This window comes from Kwoniella bestiolae, chromosome 1, assembly GCF_000512585.2.
Source record: "Kwoniella bestiolae CBS 10118 chromosome 1, complete sequence".
NCBI classification, from domain to species: Eukaryota; Fungi; Basidiomycota; class Tremellomycetes; order Tremellales; family Cryptococcaceae; genus Kwoniella; species Kwoniella bestiolae.
The window spans coordinates 4,570,230-4,594,744 of NC_089241.1; the positions used below are offsets into that span (position 1 = coordinate 4,570,230).

Genomic DNA, 24,515 nt, shown 5'->3' on the forward strand with positions numbered 1-24,515 from the left:
ATGTTTATATATCTATATCATTTGAGGGTAAGGTGTAGTATAGTTTTCGATATGAGCATATCATATATATCATGAATCATCTATGCGATTTATGCTGAATAGTCGTAGTTGTAATCACAGTAGTGGTAAATAACTGTACAATGAGTGGTGTATTCTCTTCTTGATATTGCTCTTGATCTTTCGCTAATCTATCACTTCTGGTTCTCGTTCCATGATAATCACCCCTATATCTGTAACCTCTTCAAACCCTCCTGAACCATCTTCCCAACAACCTTCTTGTCCACCCCATTCTTACTATCTCCCAACTCCTCCCACAACTTATTGATCACCTGTCCCGCCACCCCTCTCGAAGCTTTCAGCTCGTCCGTCAGCCCGCTGATGATCTTATCGATAGATTGCTGGAGAGCTTCATTGGATGGGGCCTCGGGTAAGAATGATTTGAGGAGGGTGATCTCGTTGAGAAGGGAGGAATAGTTCTCTGGGTGAGGGGAGGGGGAGGTGGGAGAGTAGGATCCGGAAGCTTGGATCTGAGCGAAAATCAGATCAGCTCAAAAACGCGTGATGGAATCTTGATTCCGCTCTATGTAGACCGGAGTTTTGACTCACCCTCTGCGAGATACCTTTCTTCAAGACTCCCATGACTCCCTCGTCACTGATCGGCTCGTTCGGGTTCGCACCTGATTTAGTAGCGTTCGTTACGTCTGCGAGGATCGACTGGAATCATATGAACTCAGATTAGCCCAAGTATTTTTGTGTTCAATTCTTCCCCTATAGTTTTAGAAACTCGTGAAACCAATTCACCTTCAAACACGCCGCTGCAGGTTTATCTTTAGCTTTCATAGAAGCCTTCAAGGCATTTCGCAGGGTGACTTCCAACCCCGGTTGAGCGGAGAACAGAGTCCGAGAGGTGTGGAGGAAGCGTCGAGTTGATACTTGGGCGAACATATTGAGCGGGTGGTTGTGATGTGATGATAGAGCTGATATGGTGTATAGCGAGTAGAGATGTGGTTTATTGAACAGCGAAAAGAAAGAGTGAATGAAATGAAATTTGGGAATGTCAAGATGTTTTGATGGACGAGCTTTAGTCTTGTTTCCGTCGGAAGCCAGAGAGATGCACCTAGGTGACGTATAAAAACAAACCCCATCCTCTTCAATGATCGTCATCCTCATCAACTGATCTTCATCATCTATACTTCTCCGTGTAGTCCATCACCATTTTCTCCACCTGCGAGCCTACACACCGACAGCAATAACAACTCATGCTGAGAACATAGCTTGAAAGCTCAGCAACATCTCCTACTCCCCCACCATGTCCACACCTCAACCCTCCTTCCCCCCTAATTCACGTCGGCATATCCCCTACCTCTCATTCCACAAAACACTCATACGACAGATATGTAGACCACAGCAGGACGACCTAGTCATCTTGGCGAAAGGATTGGGACTGCGAAGAGTAGTCTGTGCGCTGCTGAAGACGTACGATAGGAAAGAGGATCTGGTTCTGGTGGTGGGGGCTACACCGGCGGACGAAGCTGGTATAGGGGATGAACTGGGTATTATGGGGGTCAGAGATCCTGGATTTAGAGTGGTGGGGTACGAGATGAGTGTCAAGGAACGGTATGTACTTCTCTGGATTATTGCACTATGGCTTGATGCTGATTATAGAGGGAAATAGAGAGGAGATGTATAGGCATGGAGGGCTATTCTCGGTTACCAGTAAGATCTTGGTGAACGATTTTCTAAGTGAGTGTCTCTTGATTATACTAGCAGCTCAAGGCGGAACACTGTCAACTCAGTCGCTAATGATATCATACCTGCACTTAGAGGGGACGATACCCGCAAAACTCATCACTGGTCTTGTGATACTACACGCTGAGAGGGTATCTCATGGAAGTCAAGAGGAATTTGCTGTTCGTCTGTACAGAAGAGAGAATCAGGTGAGCTCACAAAAGTGGGAAGACTTCAGTACAGCGACAAAGATGTTCATTTATTCATTTGCATCACCCAGAGCGGCTTCTGTAAAGCTTTCTCAGATGAACCTGAGATGTTCGCTCATGGCATTTCACCACTGAAAGATATGTTGGTAAATCTGAACATGAACAGCGTTATGATATGGCCAAGGTATGTATGTATCTTTACGCAGCTATTTCTTCAAGACAATTTTTGTATCCTAGCTGATCTCTTTAACAGGTTCAACGAAGACGTCAAGCAAGCTTTAGCGAGTCGAAGAGCGGATGTGGTAGAGATGTATCAGCCTATGACGGATCTGATGAGACAGTGTCAGGATAGTATAACGGAGTGTATGGAAGCTATGTTGGTGGAGCTGAAGAGGGATCACTCGCTGGTAAGCCTTCACCACAAACAACGACTCTTTATTCCATGAGATGGGCTGACTCGAATTTTATCGGTAGAACCTCGACCTAGAAGAAATCAATGTTCGAAATGCCCAGTTCAAGAATTTCGATACGATAGTGCGAATGAAACTGAAGCCGGTCTGGCACAAAGTAGGAGCCAAGACGAAGATACATGTAGCTGCTTTAACGGAACTGAGGAATTTACATACGTAAGTTAGCTATCTTCGACGCTGTCCAGGATTGTGTTGACATAGACACAGATGGCTTCTGGAGTACGATTCTGCGACTTTCGCTTCGTATATTAATACTCTTCAGAGGCAACACTTCCAAGCTGAGAAACTAGCCACTGGCCCAGCTAGACATGTTCACGATTGGTTCAACGCCAAATCCGCTAGCAAACTGGTTGAAGCATCACAAGCTAGAGTGTCACACAAAGCACCGCTAATGGATAACGAGCATCACGATGACTCGCCCACGCGTGAAGAGGTCAGGGATGGACCACCGGGTGCTGAAGGGGGTGTAGATGATTTTAGGGATGAGGAAGAGGCGTTAAGTGCCGCAGAAAGGATGTATACCACGGTCGATCCGGGACTAGATGACAATGAGGATGACATCATGGAAGTGTTTGCCACTCAGACGCAGACTGTACCTCAAACACAGGACGAAGATGAAGATGAAGCGATGGTGGAGGTCGGGGCCAACGGAGATGGTGATGGAGAAGAAACGCTCAGAGAAGCCACGGGAGATGCCCCACCCGTTTTCAGACCTGTATTAGTTGGTTTACAGGAAGGTTTATCTAGAAGCGTCAAGAAGAGATTGCGGAAAGGACATGAAGCGGTATTGGAGGAGCAGCCGAAATGGAGCTTGTTAGCGAAAGTGCTAAAGGAGATTGAAGACACCATTGCTAGAGTATCGGAATCGCATGCTGGTGAGTTAGCAACGCCAATCCAGCTACACAGTTCACGTATTCCGCGGAGAAAAGCAGCTGATTTTGGTTTCTCAGACACACCTGGGACCAACATTGTCCTGATCATGTGCTCTTCCGATCGAACTTGCTTACAGCTCCGTCAATACCTCACAACCATGCAGAAGACTGAACCCGCATTCGGTCCAAATGCAGGGAAAAAGATGATGGAAACCCTGTTCTTGTCGAATTGGCAGCATGAAAAGAACGGGGAGAGGCTATCCGACCCGAACAAGATGAAAGGTGATGAAGGCGATGAAGTGCGAGTGAAGAGAGGCGAAATGGAAGAGAAGCGCTTGGAAGTTGCGAATAGCCGACGAGGAGTTAATGGGAACAGGGGTAGAGGGGTACCTGCATATAAGCGCAGGAGGATACGAGGTGGCGCTGCTGCTGCTATGGCTGCTCCTAGATTGGCTGATATGGAGCGGGATCACAAGGAGACCATGATGAAGGCTCAATCCGCATTTGCGGGCGGTGATGATGGGGCAGAGGATCGGGAGATGCAATGGGCTTTGGCGGAGTCGTAAGTCTTTCCCAAATTGTCCTCTCGGTTAGTCTGTAACTGACCAAATGTATGAATGCCCAGATCAAGAGGAGCAGGATCATCTTCCACACAAACACCCGATCTCGGTTCCGCTCTATTAGCTCAGTCAGGTGTATTGGAGGAACAGGATCTCGACCCAGCTACTTCATCTCTCACATTTTCTTCTACCTCGACTGCGGCAGGTCAACTTCCCGATAGCTCAGGATACGATTTCGGCTTGATGCCTGAAAACTTCGAAGATGAATATGGACTTTTAGCGCCTGAAGATACAGTTATAATACGGCCGTACGGTGGTGAAGATGATGATATACTTCTACAAGAGCTGAGGCCTAGATTCGTGGTTATGTACGAACCGAATTTGGCTTTCATACGGCGTCTTGAAGTGAGTTCCAGACTTCACGACAATCTTATGTCTTGAAGGAGAGGGAGAGACGCTGACGTATGAGTCTAGGTATACAAGAATAGTAATCCTGGATTGTCACTTCGAGTGTATCAGATGATATATACCAACTCGTTTGAGGAAGATAGATTCTTGTCGACTATAACGAGGGAAGCAGAGGCTTTCAAGAAGCTTATTGATGATAGGCAGGTGAGTTCATGACTTTGCCGCTGACTACTACCCTGACAGCTGGAAGGAGCTGGACTAACGTGCTGCGATTCCTAACAGACGATGGTCATTCCTATATATAATAATAACCCTCGAGCTCCAATGCGGGATAACGTGACTCGATCCAAGACTACTTACTCATCGAGAAATGCAGGTGGGGGTGAGCCTGTTGAAGATGCTCGTGTAAGTCTCTTCTCGATGTCGTCTGGGATAAAATTGAAGCTGATTGTGTGCTGTCGGTAGATCATTGTTGATATCCGAGAGATGGGTGCACTTCTACCATCACTGATCGACGCAGCGGGTATCAAAATCGTGCCTACGACTTTGACTGTGGGAGATTACATCTTGTCACCTAAGATGTGCGTGGAGAGAAAGGCTTTACCAGATCTGGAAGCGAGTTTTGCAAATGGTCGATTGTAAGCATCTATCCCTCTTTGATCTACAGTGAGAATCAGTAACAGGTGCTGATGATGATGATGTGATCTTAGACATACTCAATGTGAATCGATGACTTCGCATTACGAGGTATGCATACTGCTTATTGAGTTTGAAGAGGATAAATTCGGGCTAAGAGTGAGTATCGCCAACAACTAGGGGGCATCCCCGAAGTGTCATTTGCTGAATATGTGCCTCTCGATAGACCCGTGAAGACGCACGTCGAGAGACAGCAGGCCGATCTTCGGAGAAGGATGATTCCTGGCGCGATACATTTTACCTCCAATCGAAACTAGTACTACTCACCCTTCATTTTCCGAAACTCCGCATTATATGGTCTTCCTCGCCTCACGAATCAGTCCGAATCTTATCGGATCTCAAACTGAACCATGATGAGCCTGATGAGATGATTGCTACTCTAAAGGGCACCACGTCCGACGGAGGAGTGACCGAATCATTCAGAAGTGGGATTGAAAATACTGGATCGGTGGAGATGCTGCGTTCCCTCCCTGGAGTGAGCGGTAGGAATTTGAAGCTTGTCATGAGTAAAATTGAATCGATCAGGGATTTGGTGAGGATGAACAAAAGGGAGATGAAGGGTTTGTTGGGGGATGAGAATGGGGAGAAGTGCTGGGAGTTTGTTAACCATGATTCCAGGTATAGGAGGTATTAGGTAAATTGAAAGTTACAGTAGCCTCAAGGTGATCCACGCGTGCAAAGGCGAGACTACTGGATGGTGTTCGTATGTTTTATCGGATACGTACGAAATCGTGATGGCATGATAATCATCCCACTGCTGCCAGAAGAAATTTTCAACGTCAGACTTATGGACCTAAATAACAGATGCATAAACAATCATCGACATATACATTGTTCACCAGTCAAAAGGCCATTTTCGGGCCCCATCTGCGAATCACGCACAATGTGCCCGCCAAACAAGCCCTCACGCCTGATTCTCCTAGGGCACAGACTTTTCACCTTTTTCCTCCGATGCCTCACTTGCCTCGTGAACGCATCTCGAGGATGTAATGTAATCCAGCCGCAAAGAATTCTGGTCCGACATGTTGTTAGAAGAAATTTCACAGTAACAGCGGCGATTGATCAAACAGCTTTGAAGTTCGAGGATCAAAGAAAGCTGGAAAAGGGATAGACGAAGATGGGGCTTGCATCAATAGTACCTGGAACATAATGTTCAAGGCGATTTATATAGGGCAAGAATGGCTATGAGACCACTATCTACAACGGCAATTCCGCAAAGTTTGTCTACTAAAATCTTGAAAGGAGAGCTGTCATCCTTTCAAACAGAAGGAAGAAGGAAAGTATGACGTACATGATGACGTTGATCAGTGAAGTGAAAGTACTCAGAGTGCATCCATTCAGCACAAAGCTTTTGCATCTTCTGTCTTATCACAAAGATCGGTGTGCATCAATCACTCTCATGCATGTGCTGACATACGAAATATCACACTGTTGATCACTCTTAACCTCCTGGATACCATGTCCTCCATTCGATTGACACCAACAAGAACTCACGTTCCTTAGGCTGCTGCCACGTTCCATCGAACAGACTTACGACCTTTAGAGAAGTTCGATCCACCTGCACTTTTGCAATTCCAAGGGGGAAGGCTGGTGTCTGATTTGAGATATTCTCGAACTACTGAGACGGTCTCTCCGCCGGGCATCGTCCATTCGTCCCCGGCCTTGATGGTGTTGGTAATCTCCACATATCCATTGTTCAGATTCAAGCTCGCTTGGGCACTGACCCCCGATTCAGTCGGGCGCCATGCAACCCCATCAAAGGAAACCATGGAATTGAGCGGCACCGGAAATTTCTCCAATTTTGGCATTCGGGACTCTGGTGGCCTTGTCAGAGTCAAGGAGTAGAAGAAGTCTCTACCCTTGGGATCCTCTCCCTGGAGAGAATGACAAAAAAGGTCAGTAATGGAGAACAGGGTGGTATTTCAAAGCCTAAAGACGATCTGACGAAGGCACTTACCGGTGCTGCGTCAGCACTGTGTACACTCGGTGCTATGGTGAGCTCTTTATTCTCTGATCCGCCACCGTTGGTCCCAGGTCTCTCAAGATACATCTTCCATGCCTCTGAGTCAGTCTTGCCGAACCCCTTAAGACAGTAATCGAGGGTCCTATGGGTCTCTTGAGGGCAGGATTGCCCACTTCGAAATTTGAAGTGTGGCATGAGGTTGTTAGAGTTCCCAGTACTAGTCATGCTGAATCAAGTCTACCGTATCAGGAGTGTTCACTTTTGTGAAAAAATGGGCGTTGTGGAGGGGATGATGTCTCTGGACTGAACAGATCTGAGCCGTCCTATTCATACCTTACGACAACCAAACGAAGGGTTGGTTAAGCTCGTCAAAGCCTTGTATTCCTGCAACTCTAGGCCCTACGCCAAACGACTCGCCCTCCATCTGACAGGAAGGCCATCGCCGAGATAGCCTATTGGTCTCGGATGTTGTCCAAGTCCAACTGTGTTCATTTTACTTCTGGCCCGATCTGGATTCTGAGCAGTACATCTTAAGATGCATGGTTGACTGCGGAGTTCGGAGGGGAAAAGACGCTCAGAAAGGATACGGATACCACGTGACGTCTGGACTCTCGATAACCGCAATATGTTCTGGTGTACTAACTCATCTGCTCGATGCGTGCCCGTTTTCATCGGTTTTAGATAAGTCGAGACTGTAGTAACTCAAGTCTCACCCACCATTGAGAAAAATTCCGATAAATCACCGGTTAACGGTCCACTGATTTCGGATTATCCACATTTGCAGCTCCTCATCAGGAGGGGAGATTGGTTCGACTCCAAACACGAGAAGATCGGAGACGGCGCACGCGACAAAACCGAGTCTTCAGGTTGTAGCCCTCATTGAATCCTCTGAGAGATACTAGACGCTGAACTGCTAGGCTGAAGGGCATGTTCCGTCGCAGAAATTAACAGATAATGCTGAAGCCGAGAGTACAGCCTGCCCGCTAAAACCACGATCGAACCATTTTGAACCGTGCTGAATTGACATTCGGGAGGAGTGATCAAAAAACCGGCAGCCTTGTCGAGGGAGAGACGACGCCCTTTGTGTGGGGAAAAACTGATAAAGATGCCAATAATCCGCCCCTTACAAGCTCACTCAAAGATAGGAGGAGAGCTTGCAAAACTGACAGCTGATGTGAGACGGTACATCACCCTGTCAATCAAAGTTTAGTGTTTGGCCTTTCGCAGACGCGGGAAGAGTAGGTGATCCTAGTATAGGTACACTTTCATGTCTCGTCCCATCGCCCGCTGAAGCTTGATCTGGCTGTAGCTCGAATAGCCGATGGGCACCCTACACATAAAACTCGAAATACGTTGCATGTCATAAGTGTATCCCCATGTCTTGACTTGCCCGACCTTGGCGACAGTTTAAAAACCATAAAATACCATATCTGAAGTCGCGGAATCGCTTTGAATCCACAAGTGGAGCTAGCTGATCACAACTCCTCCATACTGTCACCGTGATCTCAGAAACCAAAGTGGACAACCTTCCTTAAGAGGAAGACCTGCAAGAGGACTTGTCAGTTCCGCTGTAGACTGTGACCACTCTGCCATCCCAAAGTCTCCATTTCCACCCCGGCTTGACGGTATTTTCAACCTCGACATACGCGTTAGGGTACTGATTACCCATCACCATCTTGACCCCTTGATCAGTCGCGGTGCAAAGTATATCCCCGAATATCTCTGATTTGTTGGAACGAATGTTCCAGAAGCCTGGTGCGTGCCTGCCTTGACTGCGACGACGTTCGTCGGTCGTTTCCGCAATGATCGTGTATGTACCATGAGCATCGTCATCGCTTACATGTCTCTGAGCGCGATCCATGAAAGTCAGTCTACACTTTGACATGAGAAGGATCTCGATCGGAGAGCACAAACCTTGGGGGTGACGCCAGATGGTGTGACAGGACCGAGAGTCCATTCCACCTGGTCCGGTTTCCCGTCCCGGTGCCAGTGAGATTCCGCCATGAACACCGTCTCTTTCCCAGTGCCCTGGGTCGTCTTGAGTAGGAAATCTATCTGATGGACCCAAGACGCTCGCTCGGCTTTGTTGCCTTTGGGATCCTGCCACTTTACGGTGTGTTTAGAGGGGCTTTCGGTGGGCTCTGTGGACATATTCATTCGTGTGGTCGAAGGTCGGCTGACAATAAAAAAGGAATTTGTTGGGAATTGCAGGGTATGTTCTTAGCTCAGAGTGGGAAATTCGAATGATCAAAGGCTCTTTTATACCATGGACTATGGTCGGCTGGGGTGTTATTCGAGTCATCGTATTCTGTAGTTTCGAGGGGCTGATACCTGTTTGAATGTTTCTCGACCTTCTTGGACCTAAACGAAAGGAAGCATGATCAAAGGTTTCTGCTGTCAGGTATGCATAGCAAGCGACTGTCCGCGTTGAAAGGTCAGAGCCATGCCTGAAAAGCACACATGCGTCATCCACACCCCAGGGGAATCAAAAAGGGGTTTTGGCGACTCCTGTTGACGTCGACTGAACACAGGAACTGAGAGCCCAAGGAGATTGACCTGTGTTTCGATCATGCTTCTGTTCAGGCAAGAAACCAAGTCATTGCAAAATGTACATGACTTGAAGAGTGTGGTGTGACATAATGATCATCCTTTGAAGTCTACACCCCTGCCCCGCTCAGGTTCTCAGGCCCAAGAGACTTGCGCTGTGATATGCCTTGCATCATCGGGCTCACCATCCGAATATTATTTTCAGAAGAAGTCTTGACACTGATGACATGTTGTGCAACCGAATAACTACCAACGAACAAAACATACGTGGAAGGCATCGAGAAGTATCGAGAAGTCCCAGCAAGCTTTGAGCGCTAAGACAAGAGGACTTCGGGGCGAAGAACAGCAAAGCCTCTGAGTGTCTGCTTGAGAAGGCGTTAAAGCTATCATGTTCACCTCAATACGTGGCGGCACCAATTGCATTCGGTAACATCAGAGGAGACGGTTACTCCAAATCTGGTTTCATCGATCAATCAAGGTTTGCGATGGAAGCTGCCATGCGCACCAATGGATCCAACCTCGACTATTCAGCTCAAGTCATACGCTGCCAAAGCGAGCTAAAGTAGAAACATCTATAGGGCATTTCTCTGCATTCAACGCTTCTGAAGAGACTCCATATGATGCTGAGCTAAATACAATGCACCAAACATACTGGACAATCCTTTCTTCTCGCATAACTTCGCACAACCAGGTGGGTGCCCATCTTTCCCGCCACTTCCGCTATGAAAGAGGAATGGCAATGCCACGTTGAATCACTTTCTACAGATAACTCCGTAATTCCGCATTACGGTAACAATCGACCAGCCACCCTTGTCATTACTCACCCGCGACTGACTTTGTAAACTGATATGTCATCAAAACATTGCATCAATACATACATATTCATTCAACATCATACTTTGCCACCCATCTCTCACCTATAAACGTATCACAAGAAGCCCAACAGCCTCTCGATCAGTTCCAAACAATCATAACCTCTTCATCTACACCCGAATATCAAAGAGTCTAAGTCAAACTCTGATCGTCCGAAACAACATATCAACCAACATGTCTTCATCTGCTTCTTCAACACCCAGCAAATCCACCTCAGCCTCTCCTACCATAACGCCCCTGCATGACCCAAAAAATCAAGCGAAGGTGATGGTTCCTAGTAAGCCTTTGGGAAGTGCTAATAGTGAGTGCAATCGTCCAACGTTGATTGAAGGAGAATTGTTGGTACGATGTACAGTACGATGTACAGTACGATGTAAAGAGAACGTGGGAAGCGCACGGCGTGGGCTGGGAGAGTACCTACAATGGGATTAGGATGTCTGGAAAAAGGGGGCGTAGGGATACACAACAGAGAGTATCAGAGCTGACTATTATGATTATGTTCGTAGCGAACCAGATCGTCCCTGGACAGATGACCGAGCCCTCAGCAGCCGGTGCAGGATTGGGACAGAAGGCGTTGTTAGCTAAGCGATTCGCTAAAGCCAAGTGAGCATACAAGTTTCTTTCCTGCGCTCTATCAATCACTTTAGCATGATACCTGTCGATTCATGGTGAACGGCATGAGCTGATTATCAATGGATGATATCAGCAAACCCACCGTCTCCCCAACGGACCAACTCCAATCTCCCTGTACAGCCAAATTGGCAGGTGCGAAACAACGTCATTTCGCCAAGTGCGTATCTCTTCCTCTTTACACCATTCCTCGTCACCCTCTACCAGGAATCCGTACTGATATCAATTATACTGTAGGGGCAAACCAGCGTCACTAGCCCAATCATTCACCGCCATCCGAGATTCAGCAGGCCCAGCCCAGTCGGGAGCGTCCAAGAACGTGAAGACTGATTTCTAAGCTGCCGTGTTGGTGTGTGCGATGTACTATGTGCTTGTAATTTATGTGAGTCGCACCATCCCTGATGATGTATCGTTAGGTACAACGAGTTATGACTGATATCGTTCCGGTTAGGATTAGTCCCTCGATGCCTCGTTACGATTGATTCGTTTGTCTGTATACCCTTCTCAGTCTGAGTTACCTTTTTGCTCTTCTGTTACATTAATCATGTCTCTTCGGAGATGAACTTTTGTGTCTATATACGAATCCGCTCATGCATGATATATACGATATATACGGCTTCTCTCTCCTCCTAGGTTGCATAAATACGTGTCAGAGGTGCCAACTCACTCGCTCACTCCCCTGCACCCGCGCTGGCTTTCCAACTGGCGGACAGATTGATAGGGTCTATCATTAACACTGTTACTAGCACAGAATGCATACTTCTATCAACCTCTATCGACCTTATCCGATCTATGATCCGATTTCATCTATATACCGGCACAGCCTCAACACTTAGAAAGTGTCCTTGAGGAACTTGACGATCAACTTGTACCCGTCCGCAAATTCTTCAGTGGCTTTACCGCCAGAAAGCTACATCCCATGGCAGTCGAAGTATCAGTTTCGGCTTTGGAACATTGTCAAGAGTAGAGTGGAAAGAACCGTAGACTCACATCACCTCGAGCAGCTAACCATCCGTGAGGCATATCTGGGTAATGTTTGAGCGAGACTTTACCTGGAAGTTTAGATTCGACGGTGCTTTTGATGTGGTTCATCTGCGAATGGGCATTGCGATATCATCAGTAAGATGTTATGGCTTATGGCGGTAGGCTACGAGCAGTGCCATCATAGGCGGTAGGTATATCGCCAAGATGTTGCAGGGAAAATTAAGCAATCTACTTACCACTTCCATATCTTCACCTCCTGAGGGAAGTAAGAGAGTAGGCACGTTGATCTTATCTCCATCTTCTTTAGCGGCGAAGCTAGATGATAACATACCATTAGTACATCATTCGGTGGACGAGATGAGATGAGAAATGGACGAGTCAATAAGTACAGACATGAGGTCTTGGATGGAAATGACAGGTCACAAGCACAAGACAAGCCAACCATGAAACTTACGAAGGGTGGGCTCCAACGATCGCATCAACCCCAGCGTTACCTTGAGCTTCAACAGCGACCTTGTATCCCCAACAGTATCCTACAGCTGCGATTTTGTTGGATGAGGCGGACTGGAGCGCTTGGACGTATTTGGATACAGGTTCAAGCTGAGTGGTGATGGCTCCTGGGAATCCGGCGAAAAACTTGGCTCGTTTCTCTTCACCGCTAGTTTAGGTAATGTGAACTATATTAGCGACATTGCTCCTGGCACGACATTCTGAGAAGGGACCAACTGATCTCATCATGTCATATTGGAGAGAAAAGGTATTTTGTTCTTGATCGGAAACGAGAGAGAAATAAACCCACCCAGGCGCAAACATATCGCCAGTAGCGTACGTCCCATCGCAGAAATCAGGCATCAATACTCGGTAGCCTTGAGAAGCGATTAGATCGGCACCTATTCGCAGGAAGGATTATTTATAATCAGTACCTCAATCTTTTAGTTATTGTCGGAGATAGACCTCTGGGGTCGATGATGAAAGGATCTAAATCGACCGAAAGCAGCTTCTCTCAGCCTTCGACTCACCTTGCAAGATCTGAGGGCTGTACCCAAAGATATCGTATACACAAAGCACAGTGACCTTGGCATCTTCAGGACCGACAGCATAGGTCTTGAGTCCGTTGATGGTGGAGTAATCGCCCTTGGGGGTGTATTCAGCTTGGATGGGGGGGAGTCTGCAGCAATCTATGAGATGTGGACTTGATCAGCATGACGAACCTCTGGATGGACCAGGGATGTAAGGTAGACTGACCACCTGACATTCTGTTCGGATTTGATATATATGAGGTTCAGTCGGAAAGACTCAGAGGAATGATGAAGTAGTTGTATTGAATATCAATTCGATGCAACGAAATGCACAATACATAACGTTCGAAAATATGCTCTGGATATATATAGACGATCTGCAGTTCGGTGATGACGCTGGGATGCACAACAAAGGAGATTGAACATTATCTCCGTGTATGTCTAGTGTGTATTTTGGGAATCGTGCCGCTCGGCAGAGGACAGAGCGAGGGCAGTGATCGAGATGGAAAAAGGGTTTGATCCATCTGCAGCTGCGTCTCGTCTGAGCATGTCTCTGACTGAGCTCAGATGCAGACGAGTATAATCGCTCGTTTAAACGTACATGTTTCCATTCCAAGGGCTTATCAATCATCACCAGTCAAGTGGAGGGGACAGTCAAGTGAGAGCTGAACGTCGTATACGATACGGTGATTGACCTCTGTGCAGAGCGTGATACATCCGGCCGAGGATTCCGGGAGCGGAAACGTTCCGAGAAATCCTCTTTTCGATGGACTCGGTGATATCCGATCGTCATTGTTTTTGTTTTTCTGTGATTGTCTTAAAATAACTTTTGAGATGGTTTATCATCGACCATCCTATTTCAACGTATGATATCTCATTTAATCATCGCCGAGGTGCTTCAAGATATCGTGTGTATAATTGGACAATGATTGGGGCGGAGTACGATATATAGTCCGATTACTTTCATGACTTCTCAGCGGTCACCGATAACAACGAAACACGATGAACGACAATCGTGACCCCGAGGTCGCTCAGGACAAATCGCAGCCATGCAACCACCCCCGACCAGGAGATGATGAGATGTCCTCCACAGACACTCACACAGAAGCTACCTCGACCTCTGACCTACCCCCCGCACCAACCGAACAAACCGATACAGTCCCCTTCCCCACCCTCCACCCCACGACCACCTCAACCTCCTCCAAGCCCTACTCCTCCTTTTCCAAATCCACCAAGATCCTCATAGTAGTCATAGGTGGAATCGCCGGTATATTCTCGCCAATCTCCTCCAACATCTTCGTACCTGCCATTCCGACATTGTCTAACGCATTTGGGAAAAGTGAAAGTGCCATTTCTCAGGCCGTTACTGTCTATCTAGTATTTCAAGCTATAACGCCCTCGTTTCTCGGATCATTATCTGATTCATACGGAAGAAGGCCGATATATATCTGTACTCTTGTGGTATACCTTGCGGCGAACATTGGACTGGCATTATGTCCTACCAACGCTTATTGGTTACTATTGGTCTTGAGGGCTTTGCAGAGTACTGGGGGGAGTGCGGTGATTGCGATTGGGTATGGTGAGTTACTTCATAATATCCTTTCCGACAGATTCCTCACTTCGGTGTCCAAGCTTGGAATGAAGCTTTTGACATAACCCATCATTAGTAATCAGGGGAGCCAAGCTAACCCTCCAACTCGGTGTTACAGGCTGCGTGACGGACGTAGCTGAGCCTAGAGAACGAGGGAAATACTCGGCTGCATTTCAGGTTGGAGCGATGTTGGGTCCAGCATTGGGTCCTTTCATAGGTGCTGTGAGCGATCTTCCTTCTCACCACGTTACAAATATATCTCAAGCTGATATACCGAGCTGATACAGGTACTGACCGATGGACTGGGCTGGAGAAGTATCTTCTGGTTCTTGGCAATTGCCACTGGGGTCGTGCTAGTACCTTTGATACTGTGAGATATCCTTGACTCATCCTCGACTAACACCCGTCCTGTTAAGTGGAGTATGATACTGATACTAGTTTGGTCAGATTCCTCCCTGAGACTCTCAGATCACTTGTGGGAGACGGATCCATCCCGCCTCCAGCGCTCAACACATCACCGATAATCCTAATCCAGCAGCGAAGGATGAAAAAAGAGATGAATGAGGAAGAAGAAAAAGTTGAGAGACCACCACGGAAACCCGTAAGCACATCATTCACCTTGACCGGTATCCTCCATCTTGTGTGTAGAACAAAGGCTCATGTTCGCTATGATAGTACCAACCGCTCTCTGCTTTCATGATTCTTTTTACACCAGAGATCATCTTGATTTTCTTGTTCGTTTCGTTATTATACCTGGAATTCTACTCGATCTTGTGAGTGGCGCAATATCACATCGCCGTGGTCTCTTTTGGTATATTTACCACAACTGACGAACGAATATCAGGACGGTTTATTCAACAGCACTGAAGAATACATACAAATTGACCGAACTGCAAATCGGATTATGTTATCTGTATGTATCGATCCGCCTCTGTCAAACCATCCCTCGAGAGACAGCTGATCGCGCTATCACCCCAGTCCATCCGGTCTAGGTACAATCTGCTCAGCGCAGCTTAACGGTCGCCAGATAGATTATTGGTTTAGGAAAGAGGAGAAGAGGGTCGGAGGGGATTACAGGAAGAAACCTGATGAGTTTGATCTTGACTACACAAGAATAAGGTGTCTGGCTCCGTTCGCTACGTGAGTTTCTGCCATATCTGCTCATTCAGCCCGGAGTGCGCACTGATATTCGTTGATATTGGTAGGTTGTTCTTGGTATCTGTCACGTCCCTCGGTTGGTGTCTACAGGTCAAAGCGCCCCTGGCTGCTACGCTCGTTGTGAATTTTTTTATGGGTTTGGGAACGGGGACGATCGGTACTGGTGAGTCTCATTCACATTGCATCCTACTATCCCGTTGCGTAGTATAGAGGATGAAAGCTTACACGGTTCGAATCGCGTAGCAACGGTTTATGGACAGGATCTGAAACCTGGTAAAGGCGGTGCTGTTTCTGCTTCTGTAAGTCTATTCAAACTGTCACTATATAGTCAAATTCTGATTAGACATCTGGTTGGATAGTTGAACCTCGTCAGATGTATATTCGGTGCCATCGGGGTAGCAGCGATGTGAGTACAATGTTCTGCTCAAATTTCGACTCGACCTGTACTCATGCCCATGCATTGACTTTAGCCAATCAATGTATAAATCCCTCGGAGCAGGATGGACCTTTGTATTGTTATCTGGGATAGTGATTCTGGGTATACCTATGCCTATCTTAGTGGTTAAACGGGGTAAGATCTGGAGAAAGGGGAGGATCGAGAGGCTGAGGAGGAAAGAGGAGGAAAAGGTGATTGGTGATAGAGCCTAGATTGGATAGACTGGCATTCGGCGAGGTTTGTTGCGGATCGGATTGTATTTGATTGTCTCCGTGTATCGGTATCCAGAATTTTGGATTGTAGAACCAATTCATTCATCGGAATGTAAAAACAGGTCAAATGCATAATATAGCAAGAAGCGATGCGAACCACACAGACTTGCAATCGCCCAGTCGACCAGATCAACCTATGGTATCCTTATCTTGCGCCATCACGACTAGTCACTCCACTCAAGAGAAACGCATAGCTTTGGATAACCCGACTACTTGTTCGAGGATCAGCTGGGTCTATGCTGTTCTGATTGCAAGGTGAAATGATTATGTAATATTCCACATGGAGACGTGTGATGTTGGATACGATGGACCCTGAAAAAGTAATGATCGGATTAGGACATTACCGGATTCGGTAATTCTGCAATGAAAGTATGACGAAGTTGGAGATCATTGTTCAAGGTTGAAGTTAACTGTTATGGAATCGATCATCACTTCTACTTCTCAATTGCTCATCTTCTTTGGATATTCGATCTATACTTTGACTCACTCCATCTATACATCTATCGAGTTGTCAATCTATCGTCATTCTCAGCCCAACTTCGACAAACGCATAATCTACCTACAGACACTGGAATCAATACCAACCAAACCCTTCTTCACACATCACACCTTGTCTCTCATCAGCACGATGCCACCTAGAAAGACCGCTGCGAGTGGTGGAACCAGCTCGAGAACCAAGAAATCAGCTGGATTAGCCCAGGTATGTCCCATCTCTCCTCCCCTCTTCTTCCTGTCTGCTTGTACGGACGTTATACCTTTGACGGATGCCATATACTAATAACCGTTAATTCATAGCCTACACTCCGATTCCAATCCGCTCGATCATCCTCCAACACCGCCAAATCAGGTAAACCATCTACTCCGTCCTTATCTGAGATTGAAGCTACGGAAAAAGCCTCTCGAGAACCCTCACCTGAATTCATCAAGCCCGAGCCGAAAGCGAAAACGAAACCTGTGGGCATCACTCAGGGTGAAAATGGAGAAGGGACGAAGAAGAAGAGGAAGTTGGACGTAAAGTCGAAAGAGTGGAAGGGGATGATTAGGGATGCGAAAGTTCAAATGGGGGGGTTGGAACCTAGTGAGTTGGCTGTTTTCCTTCTTCTACCTAATTAGGCCGGGAATGTGAAGAGAGCAATCTTATCCGTTATTCGTTGGGGGACCTAATCCCAAATTTATGCTAATAGTCTTTGCTTGATTAGTCCACGCAGGTCCAGATACACACAATGACATCCACCGTAAGTTTCACTCTTGTTACCCTCCCATGTCCTCCATACTTACTCGACCGTCAACTCGCACATAGACGTTCTCCGAGTATTCGATCTCACCTCATCCTACGGTCCATGCGTGGGTATCACACGATTACAACGATGGGAGAGAGCCAAGAAATGGGGGTTGAATCCACCTGACGAGGTGAGCTTTTTTTCCTCTTTTATCTTATTGTCCTCAAGTTGGCGATATCCAGCTGACGTTACATGCTCTTCTGGTAGATCAAAGATATCTTGACCACCCAAGAAGGAGAAGACGACGTGAGGTATAGGGAGAACGTGCTTTATGGATGGGTATAACCTGTGTCTATCATCGCAGCTGGTCTGTGATCTGTTCTCTATCTTATCGTACATATCTCATTTTAGTTGTATATCATCGTCCGTTATATGCTCGTTTCGTGTTTATACTATATATAATATTATACTGCTCCCATCTAATGGATTAGATCGTGGTAGTCTATGTCAATTAGCCATGCATACCATTGATCATGTACGTTGATGCCAATATCAGATGGATGGATACCCCGGTATCTCCTCCGCGGGTGATAGAGGGTGAATAGTAGTGATTCCGCTTACCTAATCAATGGGAGTTCGGGTTACATACCGCTTGCTTGTATATGGTACCAAAGGAGGGGGATGAAATAGATTCCTACTGTTAACTGTTGTTCCTTATTCCTTGCTATACTGGATGTGGTTGATACCCCAGTAACGTAATTCATCTCACCATCTTTTGCTTACTGCTGCTTCACTCTCATCTCATATCTCACACGACCATCATATCCATATCACATCATCGCGATCCTACTGACAGCCATCAATCAGATCTCACTAGGAGCATCAAGGACCGATGCTATACTGACCGCATCAACAACCATCACTTCCGATTAGATAAGCAATCACAATCAGATCGACATAGAACACATCCCTCAAGATGGATCCTTCACTCTTACAATCCACCTCATCCACCTCGCCCCAGAATCAGACATCCCCTCAAAATCAACAACAAACGAGTCACACCAGTCCTCAGCAGTCCGATGTCAAACCAAATGTATCCACCTCACCATCTTCTACCACAAACAATGTTTCTTCTGCAAATCCAACATCCACTTCACCCTTGCATCAGAATCATGTATCTTTCAAATCCCCCAACCCAGCCAACGGAAGCAGTAGCACGTCCACTTCAATCCAACCCTTCCCCGCATCCCAGCCGAGCGACATAATAGACTCAGAAATGACCGATGGCTCCGAATCAGCCAAAAGACCAAGGTTGAGACTAGCCCACGCCTGCGATAGATGTCGTCGTAGGAAAATCAGATGCGATACCCAACATCCATGTACACCATGCCAACAATCGAATAACCAATGTACGTTTGAGACCCCCTCCAGACGGACTGTCAAGCCCAAATCCAGTTCCGGCAAAGATAAGGAGTCGAACCCCTCTTCATCCTCCGGGGGAATCAAGAGACCGCACTCTCCCTTACGCAATGCCTCTGCTCCGACACTTGCTGCCCTCACCTCTGGCGCAGGGGGTCAGACAAATCTGGAACAGCGTCTGGCAGCTTTGGAAAGTATGTTAAGGGATGTTCCGCCCAATGTGCATAATGCCTTCCTTTCCACATTAGATGCGAGGTTGGGGAGTGGGACGGGAGTGGGTCTGAAAGAAGGTGGAGAGGGGGTGGGAGTGAGCGTAGCTGTAGAAGCTCTGGCGGGGGCGTCGAACCCACATCCGAGTACGAATACCACCCTGAATGACCTGTTTAGTAATATTGGGAATAGTGGGGGTTCGGACCTGTTGAGTAATTTGGATTGGAATGGATTGAATAATTTTAGCAGTAATGGGAATGGAAATTCTGGTGGATCCAACTCGACATTACTACCAGACTGGAATCCCCCTTCGTCAAGCAACAATAACAATACTACCACGAACGGTAATACGGGAGCACTGAGCAATTGGCTGGCTGGAATTGGTGCGGGACCCAGTCTGACGAAGAGGAGGGAAGAGGTGGGTATGGACGAGTTGGCAAAGAGGATGGAAGGGATGAGTTTCTTCTATGAGGATGAGATTGGACAGGCGAAATGGCAGGGTGAGTTTTGTGCAGGTGTTCATCTCGGATCGGAGCGGATCGGATCGCAATCTGCCTTTGCTAGACTGTCAGTCAGTCAAAGCGTAGTAGGAAATTTTGGAGATCTGCTTTTCTATCTCTCGCTGATTGTTGAAGATGCTAAACATATCTTCTTGTCTGTTAGGTGCAACCTCTGGATTCCCCCTTCTTCACCTCCTGACCGCTGCGAACGCCCAGAAAGACAACGCCGAAGAGAACCATCAAAACACCCAAGCTTCACCTGCAAACTCCAACCTATCCACCTCGCCCGCCAATGCGCCGACCATACCTCGTCGAGCCTCCGCCGCGTTGGGCTCAACGGTCCGATCCTCCTCTGTCCCCGCTAAAGGCAGATCATCATCAATGGGTTTGGGAGGTAGGGGTCGAACATCTTCACCGGGGGTAGGCAAGAAAGAGAAATTCTTCCCTGATCGTACTCCTCGTCCGCACCAGACCCTCAACCCCGAGGCCTCATGGAAAGTCATAACTGGAGTTATTCCCCCCGATCTGATGGATACGCTGGTCAGATGTTATCTCTCGACTTCGCACCTCTTATGGCCGTTCCTACATGTTCCCTCATTTTTGGCGGATTACGCAAACCCTCAACAATGGGGTGAACCTGGATTCACATGTTTCATCGTTGCCGTGTGTACCCTCTCTTCCCGACACGTCGACGACCCGAGAGTACGCGCGAACCCCAACGACCCCTCGACAGCGGGTAAACAGTATTTCGAGCTATTCAAGCGATTGAGGGATTTACCCTCTGCGGATCGACCGACATTGTATTCCATCCAGGCTGCATTCTTGGCTGCGATATATGCGTTTGGCTTGGGTAATTTGAGCAAGGCCTTCGCACTGCAGGCGGAAAGTATTACGCTGTGTCTGGATGGTGGGCTGCACAGGAGCGTAGATGGGTATGATCATTTTGATGCGGTCGAGAAGGAGACTAGGAAGAGAACGTTTTGGTCTATATATGCTTGGGATAAACAATCTGCTGGTGAGTTGTCTCTCGATCTTCGAGGAGATATCTATAATAAGGGGTTGGGAGATCAAATTCGATTGACTGAATGTCGCTGATCTGCTCTTCGTGGTGGTGTGTAGCCCTCTTCGGTAGACCACCTATAATACACTTGCGAGATTGCGATGTCACTGAACCAATGATTGTGGATGACGAGAACCTGACTGCGGATGGAGTCAAAGATGAGAGTAGTGGGAGTGACCCGAAAAGTCGGATGTGTGCTTTCGTCGCTGCTATAAGGTTGCATGTGATTTTGGAGGTGGGTCTGCTTCTCTGGTTTGTCCGACCCCAGTCGTTCTGTTGATCCCGATGGCCTGCACTCTTTATCTCACATCTCAAGGCTTTACTGACTATATCTCTTCGATCATATAGGGAGTAATAGATTCAGCGACTAGACCATCCTCGTTCCCTACTTCTCCCTTCCTCGCCAAAGCGGCAGCTACCATCGCACGACGGTCTCCTCAGAACGAAAGTCTGCAAGATGAATTGGGTCTGTTGGAAGAATGGACAAAGATCTTACCGAAGTATTGGCATTATGATTCGGAGACTGCGGCTAGTAGGGATCCTATTAGGATAACCCAGGCTGAGAGATTGCATTGTGTGAGTGTTCTTTACCTGTCATATGGATAGCTTCTGGCTCTCACTTTCAACTTTCGGAAGGTCATAATCTATCAGATACAATGGCAATCCCGCCGGTGTCTTGTATGGACAAAGCTGATACTCTGGATGATAATGATAGCTCGAACATCTAGTCAAAATGATCATCTATAGACATCGGTTCTCCGGCTTCGTAGCTATGCCTGCGTCCACACAGGAAGAGAGAGCAAGACATCTGGATTTGTGTAGGAAGGCTATGCAGTGCGCTTTGACTATTATTGCGGATCATGTGCACATCGTGAGTCGCGGCGGATCCATATCTTGGTGGTCAGATCATGTAGAGGGGGTTTACTGATGTGGATTTCAATAATACAGTCTCAAAGGGGTATGATGACTTATTGTGAGTGGTGGAATTGCCTTAGCGATAAATCCCTGGTCAACTATCGAAGTTGCGGTGCTGGTAAAGTCCATACTGATGATTGATCTCGTCGTTTAGACGGAGTCCACGTAATCCACCAACTTGCCCAAGCTGGACGAACATTGGTAGCTGTGATCCTCAATTGCAGAGATGCAGATTTCAGACCTATCATAGCTCCTTCCATCGAAGGATTAAGATCTTGTGTGGGACTGCTGAGAAGGTTTAGTGGTCGATATCTGTGTGGTTTGAGGTCGGCGGATATCATCGATGAGTTCTGTCGAAGTGAGTGTGATTAGGACAACGATCATTGCAAACCTTGAATCTCCCCTCTCGTCAATATGACTCATGGCTCAGCTACGATGACGATGCTATGCTAGTGATGGCCATAGCTGACGTCGTATTCCACCTGTACCAGTCTGTAACATCCCCGTCAACTCACCTCGTGTCCCCGACTCCACCTCCCGCCCCTCCCCAGCATGGCTCCGACCCGTCCCCAAACGAATATCCCTCTCGCAGAACGACTTCGGTCTATCCCCAGGAACAATGATGGATTTCAATGCTTCCTCCTCTTCCCTCCCAGGTCAAATCTCCTCTGGAACAGATAACACCCTATCGAACGACTTGGATGCGCTGTTCAACACTTCAGCCTACTTTGACATGTCAGCTATTGAGGCTGGTACGACCTCCTCGTCTGCGCAGAATCAACCGTATAATGGGAATGATTTCTCCTCGGCCCACTTGAATACCTCCATCAGCGGGCTGGGTGAGCCGTCAGCGCCGTTCGATAGGTTCGAGACCCTCACGCCTACGCCTATGAATGGGAATATCATGTTATCTGGCAACTCAGGTCATACTCAGACTCAGAATCAAGGTCAGGGTGGTTCTTATGATAATACTCAGCAAGGCGGTGCAGGCAATTATGAGAATAATGGAAACCATAATATAAGTTTTGATTATGGGTTGAATGGGATGGGATATGGTGGGGAGGCGTTGGCTGGGGAGGGGATGGATAGTGTTTCGGATGGGTTGAAGGGTGGGAATGTCGGAGGTGGATTGTGAGTTTTGTGTCTGTCTCGCTTCTTCCTTTCCTGCGTTGTGCACAACTACCACTATCAATCTGCATCACACGTTCTCCATACTCAGTGGTCAAGTATCGCTGGAATCAAGCTCAAGCTGATACCTCCGTTCTTCAATCACAGGTCCGCCGCTACCATCCTCAGCCTTATGGAAGAAGGTTCGTTCGACTACGGAAGTATATTTACGGACCAGGCGCCGTTACCTATGGATGTGGAACATGGGATGTGATAGAGGTGTAACTTGGATTGATTGTTTGGGAGAAGCCAGGGTATATAGTATCATATCTTGTTCATATTCTAATATTCTTCGCTGTTGATGATTCAGTCAGTCGGACTCTCAACTACGCTTATATAATTTCCATCCTTGGTTTTCTGAATCTTGGGTTTATCGTTGTAAGACTTTGTATGATATGTTTCTTAGTACAGCATAAACAGTAATATATGGATGGAGTCTCTCACGAACAGTACAGATTTATCATGATGGTCTACATCGAGAATGTGATGTGATGCTTGGAGATGTGTAGATGTGTAGATGTGTAGATGTGGAGATGCAGGAACATGTAAGCAAGCGTTTTGCTACTTTCAATGCCGTTCCCATTCCCACTCCCATGATCCGTGCGCATCGCCCACTCCCACTCCCACTCCCACTCTCACTCCCATAAGTATGAAATGAGCCCACGAAGACATACAGCATCACCGAGGCATCTTCGGTGTCCCATGAATTACCCACTACTCAAATCACCAAGTACTGAAATTGAGTCTGACTTTGGCCTGTATCAGTGATAAAGTCCAACAATCCAGGTGGAGCATTCGTTGTATACATTCAATGTCCAAATGGACATTGCGTCATGCAGCGTCACTTTGTGGCACTGTCCCCCTTATGACCATTCCAGCGGGAACAAACTACGGTAAACTCTAATTTGTGATTGCACTTTGTGGAGCGAGTAGAAGGAAAAGAAAAAGGAAAAGAAAAACAGATCTGGTTTCAGGTTTTAGTTTCCTTATCTCCACTGATGAGATGGGTCACCTGTTGTTCCCAGCTCGTTTAGAATGTTTTACGAGAAAGTAGAGAACATCATGAATGGTCTGATTGGATGGACTATACGAGGAGTGGTGAGGTGGAGCCTTGTTTGTACTTGACCACCAGTCGTACAATTAGGTTGATTAGCTTCCAACATTATCTCACCTCACAGAGCATAAATGTAAAAACCAGAATTGATGATGTCAGATCAATCAATTATTTGGTCTAGACTCGCATCATTGGTCGTTCCTTTGTATGAGCACACTGCACTTCAACGTTGACCTGTGAATGTGAATATTTGGGAAAGACACAAAAACATAAACAAAGGGAGGAGATAGACCGGTTAGGGTTGTGGGATGATGATATCATCTGACGTTTTGCGTTTATCTGAGTTAGATCAGTCAGTTCCTTAGAATAGATAATCAAAGGATGAAAAGAAAAAAAGAAAAAAGGATTTTAGAGCGGTTTTGGTTATCTACGTTAGTTAGGTTCTTTGGGGATGGATGAAAGGAGGGTATGACTCATTGATGACGATTTTTATGTGGTTGTGGAGAGTAGGAGTGTATAAGAGTGACTGACCTTATCGCTGTAACGCTGGAATC

The 24,515-nt window shown here is 47.0% G+C and overlaps 9 protein-coding genes across 9 annotated transcripts; 5 read left to right on the plus strand and 4 right to left on the minus strand.

Annotated features, from left to right (window-relative positions):
• Window positions 1–224: 224 nt before the first annotated feature.
• On the minus strand, window positions 225–945 carry I302_101727 (uncharacterized protein; the record flags this gene model as incomplete). Its single annotated transcript, XM_019187105.1, has 3 exons — window positions 225–527; window positions 607–714; window positions 802–945. 3 exons carry the CDS (start codon window positions 943–945, stop codon window positions 225–227), a joined length of 555 nt encoding a protein of 184 aa, XP_019049983.1.
• A 364-nt stretch (window positions 946–1,309) lies between these two features.
• On the plus strand, window positions 1,310–5,577 carry I302_101728 (uncharacterized protein; the record flags this gene model as incomplete). The annotated part of the gene is made up of 14 exons (XM_019187106.1): window positions 1,310–1,617; window positions 1,676–1,743; window positions 1,825–1,937; window positions 2,009–2,121; window positions 2,191–2,344; window positions 2,412–2,563; window positions 2,615–3,282; window positions 3,358–3,841; window positions 3,905–4,244; window positions 4,314–4,451; window positions 4,530–4,652; window positions 4,713–4,885; window positions 4,958–5,042; window positions 5,110–5,577. The coding sequence occupies 14 exons, from the start codon at window positions 1,310–1,312 to the stop codon at window positions 5,575–5,577; spliced, it is 3,387 nt and encodes a 1,128-aa protein (XP_019049984.1).
• Window positions 5,578–6,442: 865 nt separating this feature from the next.
• I302_101729 (uncharacterized protein) lies at window positions 6,443–7,131 on the minus strand (the record flags this gene model as incomplete). The annotated part of the gene is made up of 2 exons (XM_019187107.1): window positions 6,443–6,817; window positions 6,901–7,131. 2 exons carry the CDS (start codon window positions 7,129–7,131, stop codon window positions 6,443–6,445), a joined length of 606 nt encoding a protein of 201 aa, XP_019049985.1.
• A 1,306-nt stretch (window positions 7,132–8,437) lies between these two features.
• Window positions 8,438–9,057, minus strand: I302_101730 (uncharacterized protein; the record flags this gene model as incomplete). The annotated part of the gene is made up of 2 exons (XM_019187108.1): window positions 8,438–8,752; window positions 8,821–9,057. The coding sequence occupies 2 exons, from the start codon at window positions 9,055–9,057 to the stop codon at window positions 8,438–8,440; spliced, it is 552 nt and encodes a 183-aa protein (XP_019049986.1).
• Window positions 9,058–10,500: 1,443 nt separating this feature from the next.
• On the plus strand, window positions 10,501–11,293 carry I302_101731 (uncharacterized protein; the record flags this gene model as incomplete). The annotated part of the gene is made up of 4 exons (XM_019187109.1): window positions 10,501–10,627; window positions 10,833–10,929; window positions 11,033–11,116; window positions 11,194–11,293. The coding sequence occupies 4 exons, from the start codon at window positions 10,501–10,503 to the stop codon at window positions 11,291–11,293; spliced, it is 408 nt and encodes a 135-aa protein (XP_019049987.1).
• Window positions 11,294–11,788: 495 nt separating this feature from the next.
• On the minus strand, window positions 11,789–13,195 carry I302_101732 (uncharacterized protein; the record flags this gene model as incomplete). Its single annotated transcript, XM_019187110.1, has 7 exons — window positions 11,789–11,866; window positions 11,947–12,048; window positions 12,177–12,255; window positions 12,395–12,598; window positions 12,740–12,830; window positions 12,960–13,118; window positions 13,186–13,195. The coding sequence occupies 7 exons, from the start codon at window positions 13,193–13,195 to the stop codon at window positions 11,789–11,791; spliced, it is 723 nt and encodes a 240-aa protein (XP_019049988.1).
• Window positions 13,196–13,961: 766 nt separating this feature from the next.
• On the plus strand, window positions 13,962–16,356 carry I302_101733 (uncharacterized protein; the record flags this gene model as incomplete). Its single annotated transcript, XM_019187111.1, has 11 exons — window positions 13,962–14,538; window positions 14,669–14,772; window positions 14,838–14,920; window positions 14,998–15,151; window positions 15,226–15,323; window positions 15,395–15,463; window positions 15,529–15,690; window positions 15,756–15,871; window positions 15,952–16,007; window positions 16,068–16,114; window positions 16,179–16,356. The coding sequence occupies 11 exons, from the start codon at window positions 13,962–13,964 to the stop codon at window positions 16,354–16,356; spliced, it is 1,644 nt and encodes a 547-aa protein (XP_019049989.1).
• Window positions 16,357–17,044: 688 nt separating this feature from the next.
• On the plus strand, window positions 17,045–17,981 carry I302_101734 (uncharacterized protein; the record flags this gene model as incomplete). Its single annotated transcript, XM_019187112.1, has 5 exons — window positions 17,045–17,116; window positions 17,212–17,494; window positions 17,616–17,651; window positions 17,717–17,826; window positions 17,904–17,981. 5 exons carry the CDS (start codon window positions 17,045–17,047, stop codon window positions 17,979–17,981), a joined length of 579 nt encoding a protein of 192 aa, XP_019049990.1.
• A 631-nt stretch (window positions 17,982–18,612) lies between these two features.
• Window positions 18,613–23,121, plus strand: I302_101735 (uncharacterized protein; the record flags this gene model as incomplete). Its single annotated transcript, XM_019187113.1, has 9 exons — window positions 18,613–19,765; window positions 19,929–20,780; window positions 20,885–21,060; window positions 21,174–21,401; window positions 21,541–21,696; window positions 21,774–21,798; window positions 21,895–22,098; window positions 22,232–22,871; window positions 23,016–23,121. The coding sequence occupies 9 exons, from the start codon at window positions 18,613–18,615 to the stop codon at window positions 23,119–23,121; spliced, it is 3,540 nt and encodes a 1,179-aa protein (XP_019049991.1).
• Between the last annotated feature and the right edge of the window lie 1,394 nt (window positions 23,122–24,515).